This window comes from Priapulus caudatus, unplaced genomic scaffold (genome assembly GCF_000485595.1).
Source record: "Priapulus caudatus unplaced genomic scaffold, Priapulus_caudatus-5.0.1 Scaffold1628, whole genome shotgun sequence".
NCBI classification, from domain to species: domain Eukaryota; kingdom Metazoa; phylum Priapulida; class Priapulimorpha; order Priapulimorphida; family Priapulidae; genus Priapulus; species Priapulus caudatus.
Window position 1 is genome coordinate 48,359 of NW_014578689.1, and position 13,456 is coordinate 61,814.

General features: G+C 38.3%; 1 protein-coding gene across 1 annotated transcript; it reads right to left on the reverse strand.

Moving 5' to 3' along the window:
• Nucleotides 1–1,564: 1,564 nt before the first annotated feature.
• On the reverse strand, nucleotides 1,565–12,788 carry LOC106817198 (tetratricopeptide repeat protein 8-like). Its single transcript, XM_014821865.1, has 12 exons — nucleotides 12,597–12,788; nucleotides 8,922–9,103; nucleotides 8,195–8,354; nucleotides 7,835–7,969; nucleotides 7,574–7,659; nucleotides 7,210–7,297; nucleotides 6,808–6,918; nucleotides 6,221–6,360; nucleotides 5,688–5,859; nucleotides 4,267–4,389; nucleotides 4,045–4,128; nucleotides 1,565–3,572 (listed from the first exon to the last, which is right to left on the reverse strand). Exons 1-12 carry the CDS (start codon nucleotides 12,696–12,698, stop codon nucleotides 3,456–3,458), a joined length of 1,500 nt encoding a protein of 499 aa, XP_014677351.1. The 5' UTR covers nucleotides 12,699–12,788; the 3' UTR covers nucleotides 1,565–3,455.
• Nucleotides 12,789–13,456: the final 668 nt, after the last annotated feature.

Below are 13,456 nucleotides of genomic sequence, written 5' to 3' on the forward strand. Positions count from 1 at the left end.
ACGCGCGGTATCGTCATATAGGCTAATATCTCGCGAACGATTTGAGTTACATTTCTAAAATTCTAGATACATATAAACACATGTCTTAGCTAGGGTTTCTGTAAATTTTATATGCGTTACACACACACACACACACACACACACACACACACACACACACACACACACACACACACACACGCCTATATATATATATATATACGTATAGCTAGCTATATATATAATCAATAGCTCTTATTAGTATTTATTAGCTCTTGATATAATAACTATTCTACGTTTAAGAATTAACATGTATAAGAATTATTACACATTTCGTATATACATTCTTATACATCCTTCTTCGTACAAATTGTATACAATCTTTTAAATTTATATATATACGCTTATGGTAGCTATATATTATGGCTCAATATAACACTCGATTTACACGAGTTTGATTTACGCGTTTTGGGAATAACGCAATCAATCAATCAATCAATCGACTTTTCAATTGAATTGTCTTATATTATGATGAGTAAGCTTATAATTGACAGACTCCTGACGACGAGTGATCAGGAGCCTATATATAGCATCTAGCACCTAGAAGGAGGGATGTGGGCGGTGATGGGCGCATCCATAATAGCCACAGTGTAAGCCGGGCTCCAGTTACGAAAATACACACTACGCACGTTTTTTGAGGATGCATTGCTTTCACGTAACCCAGTTTTAAGTGTTGATGTGTCCATAATAAACAATCCAAGTAAGCGTACAGAAAAATCACAATAAACACACACACGCAGTGCGCACACGCACGAACTCACGCACACACACGAACGCGCGCACACGCATCCTAGCACGCGAACAAACAGTGCCGTAGCTAGCGCGGGTGGGGTTAATAAAATGAGGGTTTGCAATCGCTGATTATAGAGGGAGTAGGTCATTTGTGTGATGCATTTGATGCCACTGTTCTCTTTCTAAGAAATGCTTGTTGTTCCAACTGAGACGTCATCTCCCCAACATGAAAGCGCCTATATAATGAAGGTAGAGGCTTCCCGATTTTATTTCGATTTTGGAAATACCAACAATGGCATTTCCAATGAATCTGAGATAATTCTTACCCGAAGTTATGAATTTTAATTAAACCAGGAAAATAATGTATGAGAAACAGCTTTATATTGAACCCGCAATCTACAGCTATTACGCATACACTGAATGTAATATAGAGTTGTCGAAATTGTTAGGTAAAATCGTGCTCACTCGTATAAACCAAGCATGAAAAAATTCTAAAAAGAGGTCTAACCATGGAGAAGGATAGATCATAGGCGTCTCATATATCTTGTGTATCTGTGTACAGCACCGTGCGTGTGCTGACAGAGTCTGTGTTGTAATGGAGCGACGCTTGCGTAGAAATATTAGGCGATAGAGAGAACATAAATAGCAATTTCGTAGTAAATATAACTCACAGTCATTAAACATAATTTTACAAGCAGAAAAGCCCAAGTGTCCATAGGCAAATGCCCGTCACATGTGACTACCCGCATTTAATAACGTCAGACGAGCTAAATGCAGCACATAAACACAATACTCACCATAATACGCATTTTATTACAAAACACTACGGGTTGCTTCGAGAGTACAGATGACCGAGATGTACAGCGCATGAACAATATTTAATAGCAAATTGATGAAAATTATACAAGAAGTTCATCACACGCATATGGAGAGTGGTGGAACTGGATAGGAGGATGGCCACTGGGAAGAATTTAATAGGAGGATAGGCAGACGAATGGCTTCTCGGGAAAAGTTCAGAGAGAGGACGGTGAACAGCAAAAGTGGCCCCTGGATAAGGCTCGGGGCCTGGGGGGAGGAGGGTAGGCAGGAGGAACCTTATAAACAGTGACGGAGAGAAAAGGAAGTACGCGTATACTCAACTGTGTGTGTATACTGTGGTTCTCTCTATGCGTACGTGTCGTACTGTGTGCATGTGTGCGTGCGTGTGTTGTGAATGCGTGCGTGCGTGTTGTGTGTGTACTGTGGATAGCACAGTGTGTATAACTACGGCTGTATGTGTACGGCCTATACTGATGCTGCTCTTGAATGAAATACGGGTAAGATAATACCACGTAATAAGTTAACATACGTTTTCTTCTTACTCCAGAATCGATGAGTGTATTGCAGCTATACGTGTATACGGGACAAATAAACATTCCAGGCGTAGGCTAAAATAAGTGGAAGGTGACTAGAAGATCGAACCCCTGGGGTAGGCAACAAGAGGTGAAGACTGAGTGACAAGAGTATGACAGTCTGTAGGAGCGTACAAAGAAAGGAGAGCGCAAGGCCAGTGCCCCAGTAACAGATGACAAGATTATAAATAAGTTGTTTCAGGCTATCAAGCAAGAGTGATGGTCGTGACCTTTCACCTGAACATCTTTACCTTATCACACAGTCACGACATAGCTAAGTTTAATTTCAGAACAAACAACGACAAGATGAAACTGGCTGGCTGTTGCGGCAGCTACAGTTGGCTTGCTATAATATAGTTAAAATAGATATTGTATACAGTTCCTATATATATAATATCAAGAGTAGATAATAATAATTGTTAACAATTGTTATTATCTACTCTTGATAATATATATACATCTTCGGAGTTAGAATTGGATATGGATGCATGAGTGTATGGATACGTAGAGGGGCGAATAAGAATGAAAGGATCATTCGGCCATTCTACTTTACCTACAACCTACGTGCTACTAGACCGCTATCCACAATAGGCAACAGCATGATTCGCATTATTGTATCAAAAAATTCAATACTATCAATAAATAAATATAAAGGTTATACATCTGAAAGAATTCTGTATGATTACATATCTGAAATATAATACCATACAGTGAAATAAATGAGAATATTTAAAATGGCATAGCATATAGCATTTCAGCATAATAAACATTAATATTCAATTCCGCTCGTACAGGAAATGTATTACACAATATAAGTAAGAATGGACTATTGAGATTCTGACAACTTAATAATGCATAAATATTGATATATATATACAAGCATAGACATTTTATTGGTGGGTAAATGGTGTAGGTAATGCATCGAACATATATCCCACACTTGTTTTTCGTGGTCAGAGAATTCAACTGTGTACACAATTTTTAGCTCAGATTTCTGAAAATTTACCTCTCTGTAGGCTTGTATTTGTTATATGCTATAAATACTTTACTAGTAACTATTCTTGGACGGAATGACAAAAGATACATCGTATCACAGGTATTGCACAGAAGTGGATGGAATATGGATATGAAAGCTCCTCTTAATATGCTACGTGTGTCCTGCTGTATGTATACCTATAAATCTACTGTGCATAGTGATAGGTACCATGGCAATTCTCTAGTATAGCTATGTACTATAAATAATTCATGTTTCATGGGCGAATGCTGATGGTAATCGAAGTATAGGATGCAAGCTCACAACATAGAGAAATGTTCTTGTAGCTTCTCGAGCAGTTTTTTGGAGTCTATATGTTCAGGGAAGATGTCTAGAGACTTCTTCACACCTTTATAACTGCTTTGTAGGTCTCCAATCTAGCCAGAAAAGAAATGATATAACTCCATTACCGTTAATTACACAGGTACGTGTGACACGTTGAGCTAGCGCGAACCACTTAACAAACTCTAAACTTTAATCCGAACTCAACCCTAAGAATGAATGTAGTACATCGAAGATTTTAAGAGGCTTAATAAATATTAAGAATTTCACAGTGAATGACGAACAATAAAGAATTTAAATATTATTATATACATCATACAATTTGAAATATGCTTACAACATGAACCAAGAAAAAATATAATAAGCTAAACATTAAAATTAAAGAACCATCTATTGGTTTAACAACTAAAATTTAACCTACACTTCAAAGGAAATTATTAAACTTCCAGATTTTTCACAATGACTAAAAAATCATAATAGCACGAATATATGTATTAGAAATTCTAATATATATATTCGTAATAATAGCAAATCTATACATCACTATAACTATGACACTCTACCTACCTTCTCTGACAAAGTGGCAAAGTTATAATGTGGTTCAAACAGATGAGGACCATTTTGCATGGCTGACAGAAAGCAAGACTTGGCCTGTAGCAATAAGAACCAAAGTGTTAATTATAATGAAGATCCGACATTTCATTCATGAGTACTGGAGAATATCAATTGTATTAGGCATCATTCTTTAAATAATAGAGTTACAGATCATAGCGACCTTGGATTTATTACCTGATCTATATGTGACCAGTTCATCTCCAATACTCCCAAATTGTTATATGCCTCTGCATGATCATTATTGGAGGCAAGTGCCAACTTCAAGACCTGGTAGGCAAGACTGGTATCACCTATCCCCTGAAATGCAATATCGATAGTAACAACAGATCTAGCAAGAGGCCTATTAAATATTCTCTCTCTCCCTCTACCTCCCTTTCCCTCTCTCTCTCTCACTCTCTCCATCTGCGCCTCTCTCCCCTATCCCCACTCTCTACCCCGACTCCCCTCTCTCTCTCTCTTTCATAAATAGGCATCTGTTCTATAGAGATGGTGTACACTAACATAAGTTTCGAGACTCGTATATACAGGGATGTAGATTGGAAATTTAATTTTCAGCCTGAAAATTTTAATTAGCAAAACAGAGGAAGCTGAGCATGGCGCAGGCAGTAGGTCATCGCCATGCTAGGGCGGTCCGGGGGCTGCCTCGCCCGCGGCAATTTTTTTAACAAAGAATGGTGGCAATTTGTGGCATTTCTACCAGCTATTCTGACACGATTATAGGGAGGACTCTTGAAATCACCTGTTGTTCAATGTTGTCAAAAGCCGAACAACACGAACTATAATAGTGAAATCGGGGGGGGGGGCGGGTATTGAAATAGGGCGAAATTTTTTACTTAAATGCTCTAGACATAGATGATCCTTTTTCTGTTTCCGACCCGTCGCTTGCATTTGTTTTACTCAACATAAGCTGCCTTCGATGCGACCGAGATTGTGAATGATAAAAAAACACAGTGCCGAATGACAGTCAGTGCATGAGTCATGCACACAAACATGCAGCACAGACACACAGCAACGCGTACAACCCCCCCCGGCGCCTGCCGCAGGCCTGGCATGGCGTATACTGACTCAGGCAGCTACCCTGGGTCAAATGTCCCCCTCGTATCTGCGCCTCTGTGAAACGGGATTTTCTCTTCATGGTACGCAAAAACAGAATACACTGTAGTAGCTTCGGCACGTGTCAGCCTAGTCTGTCTACACTCCTACCAGTCTACAGTCAGGTGCTGTTGAGCGGTAAGAAATTTAATTTGTTAGCATTGTTACCCGCATCGAGCCCCTGAGCGCCGCGGGCCCGGTGTCGGTGGCCGCCGCGGCCCCCCCCGCCCTCCCAGCCACCACCACCGCTCACAATTTTCCTCCCGGCCCACGAATTTTTAAGACAGTTACTCACAAGAATGCCCGCACACCGGTCGGCCCGCTGGACTCGTCAAAATCCCCGGCGATTTTCCGCGGCTCCCCACAAACAGCAAAGAATACTACAATCACCTGATATAATATAAATCAATATAATAATATATAAGATTATAGAAAAAAATAACAACATTGCGAGCAAAATATACGTTGAAACTTCATTCATGCTGATGAGAAATCTCACATACCAGGGCAACATGAGCAATATTGACCCAGATATCTGCCATCAGCTCATCGGATGCCATAGAGAGCGCACGCTCAAAACAAGTGAGCGTCATGTCATACTGCTGGGCGTAGAAGCAGCACAAACCCAAGTTGTTGTAGAGCTCAGCATTATACACGCCCATCTGTAGCAGTCGTCTTCAAAATATAAATAAATATAAACATTATTGCATAAAATATAACACAAAATGTTTAATATAATGATGATAAAACAAAATTAAATATATCCAGCTTATAAGTTATAATCAATGTGACATTATTGCTGCCATCAAAATTTTTCCATCAACACTGATATCGTACTAGAATTACGAGTGTTCTTTGATTGAGAAAGGTAGAAGTTTAGTGTTTAACAACAGGTGAATAATGCTATCCACACTTCATCCTGAAAGCCTCTTCGTAAAGAAAAGTATTGGAATTGTGGCAGAGCAGTTTGCAAATCAAGACAAAACATACATTTGTTTACAATTATTATATGCATTCGTAGAGCTATCACACGTACCTGTAGTATCTCAGTGCAATTTCCGGCTGGTCTGTATAGAAGTGGTTCGTTCCCAGGCAAGCGATGGCTTCGACGTTAGTGTTATCATTCTGCAGTACCTCTTTATAGTATTTAACCGCATTGTTTAGGTCTCCCAATCCCTAGATACAAAAAGCGTGGCAATACATGATAACTTGTGAAAAGATACTAAACATGGAGACCTGCCAACTTAATAAGTATTCGACAATTTGACAGCCTTTGGCAGAAGAACATTTACTGCATTGTGTGACTGATGTGTACTTTGATTCATTTGTTCATGACCTGCGTGTCATATATAGCTAAACATCTATATATTCACCCCTATTTTGATCATTCTACATCATTTTTTCTATTCAATGAACACAGTAGAATTATAAAGCATGGGTAAAACCCATAAAAAGGTGATTATTGTATGATATGAGTTATTAAGAATTTAAGATATTAGGGTAAGAAAAATGAGGAAATTCTGAGTAGTAAAACTGAACTATTTGGCAATATATAAAACATGTAAAACTGACAGAACATCTAGTTCCACGAACATAAATATCCAATGCTACAAAATACGCCACCTCATAAATACGAGCAATGCCGGTGTTGAGATGTGTATCACCAGGAAATGTCTCCAGGCCTCTCTTGAACACATCAATAGTAGTAATCGGCTGATCCAACCTTATGTATACCTGGAAAAGTATGAATGAGCAATCTTCACTTCTTGCCTAATTTTTGCATCAGTTGTTACATGCTCTATTTTAAGTTAATAGCCATTTTCACATCATTCATTTTGTCATATATTTAAACGAAAATCACACCTAAAAACCAATCCTAGCTGAAATGAGGTATGGCAAGAAATCAACAGAAATGGTGGTTGACAGGTTAGTAAGAGCGTCAATTTTCACTTCACATCCCCAACCGTACAACAAAAGATTCTCCCAACAAAAACAACAAGTAGGGTTTAAGATGTAAAGGTTTACCTTGCATAGGTATGAGATTGTGTCTACTGTTTCTTGCTGCTGCAATGCAGATCTGAATTGCTTCTCAGCATCTCGAAACAGTCCCAACCTAACAGGTGTTGATATTAATTATCACAACAATTCTTCATAAAACATGCATTAACATTTTAAACAGTTAACTATAATTAACTGCATGTATATCTTTTATAAATATGTAAATATTTATCCTCATGTTATTTCCCTTAGAAAATAGTTGTATGTGCCACAAGGCAATTACAATGCATATAACATTGTTATTAAAATCAACTGGCATAATTATCATTTAAATTTTGTCCGGTATATATATGTCTACTGTTTGTTTTTATCTATTTCTTTAATTTATGACCTGTAATAACATTTTCCGAGTTGAACTTTCCACCACCAGTCTTTGAATTGTGATGCTTGTGTTGCCATGGCAGCCAACTCTAGTGCCTGGAAATTTCATACAATTACTAATTTATATATAGAATCATATATATATAACAGTAACTATAGGCATCGCGTATAAATATTTCATTGACTATAATTCAAAACTTCTCCTTTAAATAATGAATTACTTAATTATTACAAAGCATGTGAACTTACAGGTGACTTAAAGGTGACTTACATTTTTGACATCATTCTCATGGTGAAAAATATATTCAAAAAGTGCCTTTGCCACATTCTGCTGGGAAGCGTATTTAGAGAAGTTCAATCTTGCCAGGTTAATAAAAGGACCATCTGGGTTCGACAACATGGATGCCTGAAATATCCAAATACCACAAATATAAATATCTGAGCATTGAACTCCTAACTCATTTCTCTCTCAAGCTTTGGAGTAGTTATCACTACAGTTACATCTTAAATACTTTATATGGAATGAAACAAAGAGTATACATCTATGCAAACAAGGCTTTTAGTTGGCTAGCATCTTGTGCAAGCACAAATGCGTAGCCTCTTATCGCAACTGCGCCGTGTGTAGACTTACCGTGCCTAGCCTGACGAATCTTCCTGATGCGCTAGTGACCGGTCTCGCGGTGTGAGCAGTGCGAGGAGTTCTGAGCGCCTGCTCCATCGTGCCGGGTCTACCGGACTGCGTGCCAGGTCGCACCACGCCGCTCAGGGGCCTGCCCGACTGTGACACGGGCCTGCAAAGGTTACAGGACGTAGGATGTGAGGGCAACTCAACTTAAATGCTGAGTTTCACTTTGCCTGGTTGTGCTTTTCACATTTGTATTCACGATGAGAATGAACTTACTATAGTCTCTACTACATCCATGATATCAGGAGTCTATCAATTTATTTATTTATTTATTTGATTATTTATTTATTTATTGATAGACTCCTGATGATATATATTAACTCTGGAGTCCAAATAGGAAATTAATCAGTTAAGCAATAAGCTTATGTGCTAGGCTTCAATCATTCACAAGAATAATTATTATTAGGTTTGATTTGTGTGATTGGAATTGTATCGCTAAATATAAAATGCATGAAAATACAGTTTGTTATTTTGTGAACCCAGAAGAACATGTGGTGAAAATGAAACTGTGCTCATGAGTAGCCAGTCACTTTGATTCCCGTAACTTACTACAGTATGAATAATAGGACTCATCACCTACTAACATGTACTAAAATGCTGTACAAGCTTGCAAGGACTCAATACAATGCTGTCATTTAATCATTGATGAACCACAGAATTATCTCCGACTTGCCGAACTGCTTGGCTAGTAGGCCCCTGTGCAGTCGCCGGGGTGTTAAGTGATGTGCCTGGTCGACTGACACTAGCTATCACATTATCATCCATGAGCATCTCAGCTATTCCCTCCTCATCGTTTTCGACCTCGTCCACATACACTTGCTCCGTCAAAGCACGCATTTTCAGCGCCCACGCTGCCTGTAAGGTACAAGAGAGAGTTCATATATATACTGACTACACGGCATATTTTAGGCTAAAAACAAACCCCCTAACTTACAATAATTATTACAAGTAATTGCAATTTGGGGTTCCTAGTATTAATAATTCTAGTATCTTCTAGTATTAGTCTTTCCATAAAGCAGCGCTGGAAATTAGTGCTCTCTGTGTGAACCAAGCCGAGACAACCAAATCTTGCATCATACAGCTTAATCATGCCAAGACATTGTTTAGTGGCTGATCAAAAACAGAATTCATTTACAATGTTTTTTGATTGTGTTTGTGAATTCTGCTGCAGCCAACCAAAGGGTAAGTGTAAAGTGGTTGATACAAACACATCACTTAACCTATCACTCTGCAAACTGTTCTAATTTCGAAATTCCTTTCTCAAGCCACCTAGTAGGCAAGCTACTTGCTGTGTATTCTGCACAATGGTAAACTGCACTGTGCAATATTAATTTATCAGGGGCTGAAAATAGTGGTGTTTGCCCGCAGGTCCGGGACTTTTCAGCAATATTTTTGGAAGGTCCGAGGAAAGATTTGAAAGGTCCGAATATGTAACAACGTTTGTTTGGCTAATGGTAATTGATCGTTTGGTAACAGTCGGTCCATTTTTTTATACAAAACCAAACATAAACAAACTCACGTTTGCCTTTGTTTGGTACAGTGCATTGTCTGCAGGCATTCTGAGTTACTCTCATGAGCGACGAGTTTATGCTGAAACTGTGCACGCATCGGAGTTAACGTCCGTTATAAACAACCATGCTACTAACGTTGAAGCCCTATCAGTACGTGTAATTTCGATCAGATTTTTGGTAAATTTGACTCTTATACTTTGTATGTTTAATTGTGAATATTAACTATGATACTAGATGTCGACAGTGACCAAAAATCTATCTACTTTTGCTTTATTTCTTCGCAATTTGCAATGGTTTAAAACGATCAGTGCGAGAATTTTGCTCAGAAAAACTAAATATAGCTGAATATAGTCTCACCTGACAGCGAAAATATCACTGATTACACCAACATTCAAAACACCAATATTTTATGCAGTTATAGCATAGAAAAATTGATTTAACCACATCATACCAGCAATACATTTTTTCGAGTCAGGACTTTCAAAAATCACAAATGGTGTCTCAAACAAGCGAACATAATTAAAACAAAGGGGCATCTATTTGTGTGTGATAAGTATTCTCGCTGGCGGTACGCAACGAGGATTTGATCCACTTCTCTCTTCGTCTTCGTTATAGTCCCTAGGACTTTTGAAGACTAATATTTATGAGGTTACAACTTACACTCTTGTTTGTGTTACGCTACTATGCACCTCTGTGTTTACGTCTCACCAAAAATATCTCCGGTGCGATTTTTGCATTACTGTACCCTTGTTGACGTCTCGCGGTACCGCGAGAAAGTGCGAAACATGACAGCGAAAATCAACAAGAGAACGCAAAATTGTAATCGTGCATGATTTTGTCTTTGCATGCGGTTCTAAGACATTTTATTGTTATTTCAAACAATTACTGTTACTCAAACAACAACGGTAGGCATCATGAGAGTGAGAATAAACACTAAAAAACGCTGAAAACAACTCGCAATGATCGCTTTAATGATGTTTTATTTGATGAAAGTCGAGTACTGTAAATTATTGTTAGGTCCGACAGACTTTCTGCTTGGAAATTGCAAAGGTCCGAGCATGAAATCGGCAGGTCCCGGACCTCGGACTTGCTCTATTTTTAGCCCCTGTTGATGCTGCACAATTAAGAAATCCATAAATGTGCATTGCAATTCCCCATAGACAAATCAGTACATTGCACACAAAATATTTTTAGTATTTTTAAAGTAATTAGTACATGTCATACAGCATAGAGTGCGATTAAAATATAATCAAGATGTACTAAATGTAGCTCTACTTATGTAACCCCATCACATGGCTGTACAGCTGCTATACACTGGGCTGAATTATAATACTGATAGCTAGAGTAACCTCTCGACTACGTGAATCGCAGTTCTTTAGCTAATTGCAAATTTGAAGATTTGTCTACTGTGATCTGTAGTGTGGATCTGTCTATTTTATCGACTTTGTCTCTCTTCGTCTTTGATATAGTCCCTTGGATTTAGATCTTTATGAGGTTAATTGCCTGCTTAGTGGTCACTACAGGGAAAATTAGACAAAGGAGGTAATTAATGGCCAGTTTGGGAAAAAAATGCACATGATGGATTCAAATACAGGATGTATTGATATACTTATAGGTATATAGATACAGGATATACTTATCAGTAAATACAGGATATACTTATCAGTGAATACAGGAATATTTTCACAACAGCGATGTTAAATTTGACAATGGCGGTACGCCACTTTGCCTCATATGTTAAAGAAACCCTGCACTAGTTCCATTGCTATTTCAGATGTAATAATATGGATGAGGATTCTGGTTATGTGATCGTTTGCATTTGATAAATGGCTCTATTTGACCAAATTAGGCAAGGCGAGTTTAGGTTTTGTGTTGCAGGCTAAAGCCAACTGATACCTGATATGTTTACTTCGCTTCATTTCTAATGTACGACGAGGTTGCCAGTACAGCCTGGCTCCACTAGCCAGCCATGCTGCAAACAAATTCCTTACCGGAGTCTCTCAAACTTTTCTGTGTATGACATTGGCGGAGCTATGACCTATATGTTTAGAACAGTACTAAATGCAGTCAATTAATTGAGTTTAACTATTCAAGTTTCAGCAAGTCAACTTACTTAAAATTATTTTATTTTTAATATTAATTATTTAATATTTAGTCAGGATTTCTTCTGAGGGAAAAACTAAAGGAGGTTAATGTAATGTTCTGTTTTGGGAAAAAAGCGCACGATGGACTTCAAAGTGGGGTAGGGCATAGCCTAGGCAACGCATGGCGGATGCGGCAGGCGACATGGGGGGGACTCTCCCGCACAAAATTTAAAAAAGTGTTGATGTTCTTATTAGGATTTTCACACAGGGATGTAAATTTGACAATGTCGGTGCGCCATTTGTGTCTCTTAATATAATGTATATTAATATAAGACACCCCATTATGTTAAATAGTGGGCGCCAATTTAGCTGATAGGGTCTATGTCCCCCAGGGTAATGCCGGAACGTACCGCTGGCTGGGTACGGTAGCATATTGTAGCCGTGGGAAGTTGCCTGGTACTGACCTAATAGTAATACTAATAGTGATAGCAATATGACCGGATCGTACCTCGCTCTCTCCACTAACGGGAGTCTACGGGAGTCGGCCTACAGCCTACGTCGCCTAAACCCTATCAGATAGTTACCAGGGTATCGTTCCGGTATATTACCGGACCGTAGCTCGCAGGGTACGTTCCGGCGAGTACTCCTGGGAGGCATAGATCCTATGACGATACTATGACTATGATAGTATGATATGACAAGAAGTGCTTTTGGTTGACTGACTGCTGAGTCCTCGAGCGCGAACAATTTTACCTGATCATAAGGATTTTTTTCTAGTAGCTTTCCACAAGCCGTAGCGCAGTCTTCAAAGCGTCTTCGTCTAAAATAACTGTACGCAAGAAACATTGGGTCCATGTTAAGATTATTATATTATTTTGTTATACACCACAGAGTACAGTATTGTGAGTATATTAACTACTAGTACTATTTATAACCCTTGTTTGGTCGCCAATGTCCACAAACTAAAAATTGTGTTTTGCCTCTCGTGGAATTAAATGAGATGAACTTGTGTTTGTTAAACTCACGTAAAAAGCTATAACCAAAATTGCTGCGTGTTTCGATATATATTAAAAACTTAAAAAAGAAATAATTTTTAAATAGAACTATATGTATAAAAACAGATTTGTATTATTAACGCGATAGCATTCATCATAGAGTGCTAACATGAACAAGTGCTGTCCGTGTGATCTTGTTCCATTGCGTGATGTTCACGCTTGATGTTCACCTGTAGTTTGTCTGAAGGTGGACGGCAAGTGTGACCAGATGCTGAAGCGGGCAGGTTAACTATGATATCGAAATGTTTAAAATGTCTTTTAATATATCCCTATTAAGAAATATAGGGTATAGGCAATATCATTCAAAAACTGGATATTATGGTTACAAAGTCAGAAAAATAACAGACCAGCTAGGAGCAGGTTTGTAAATTGTTTCTAACTACTGCGAACAGTAACCATAATGCCAAAATCATAGTATTCTGATCTATTAGTACTCCTTACTTAGTGAATTGATCATTTCACGTTATCAATCTACATATTAGATGGCGACAAAACCCCGCATAAAATTATGTGTGTAGTCACTTATTCGCAAATGTTCGCAGGCTATTATTGAGGCAT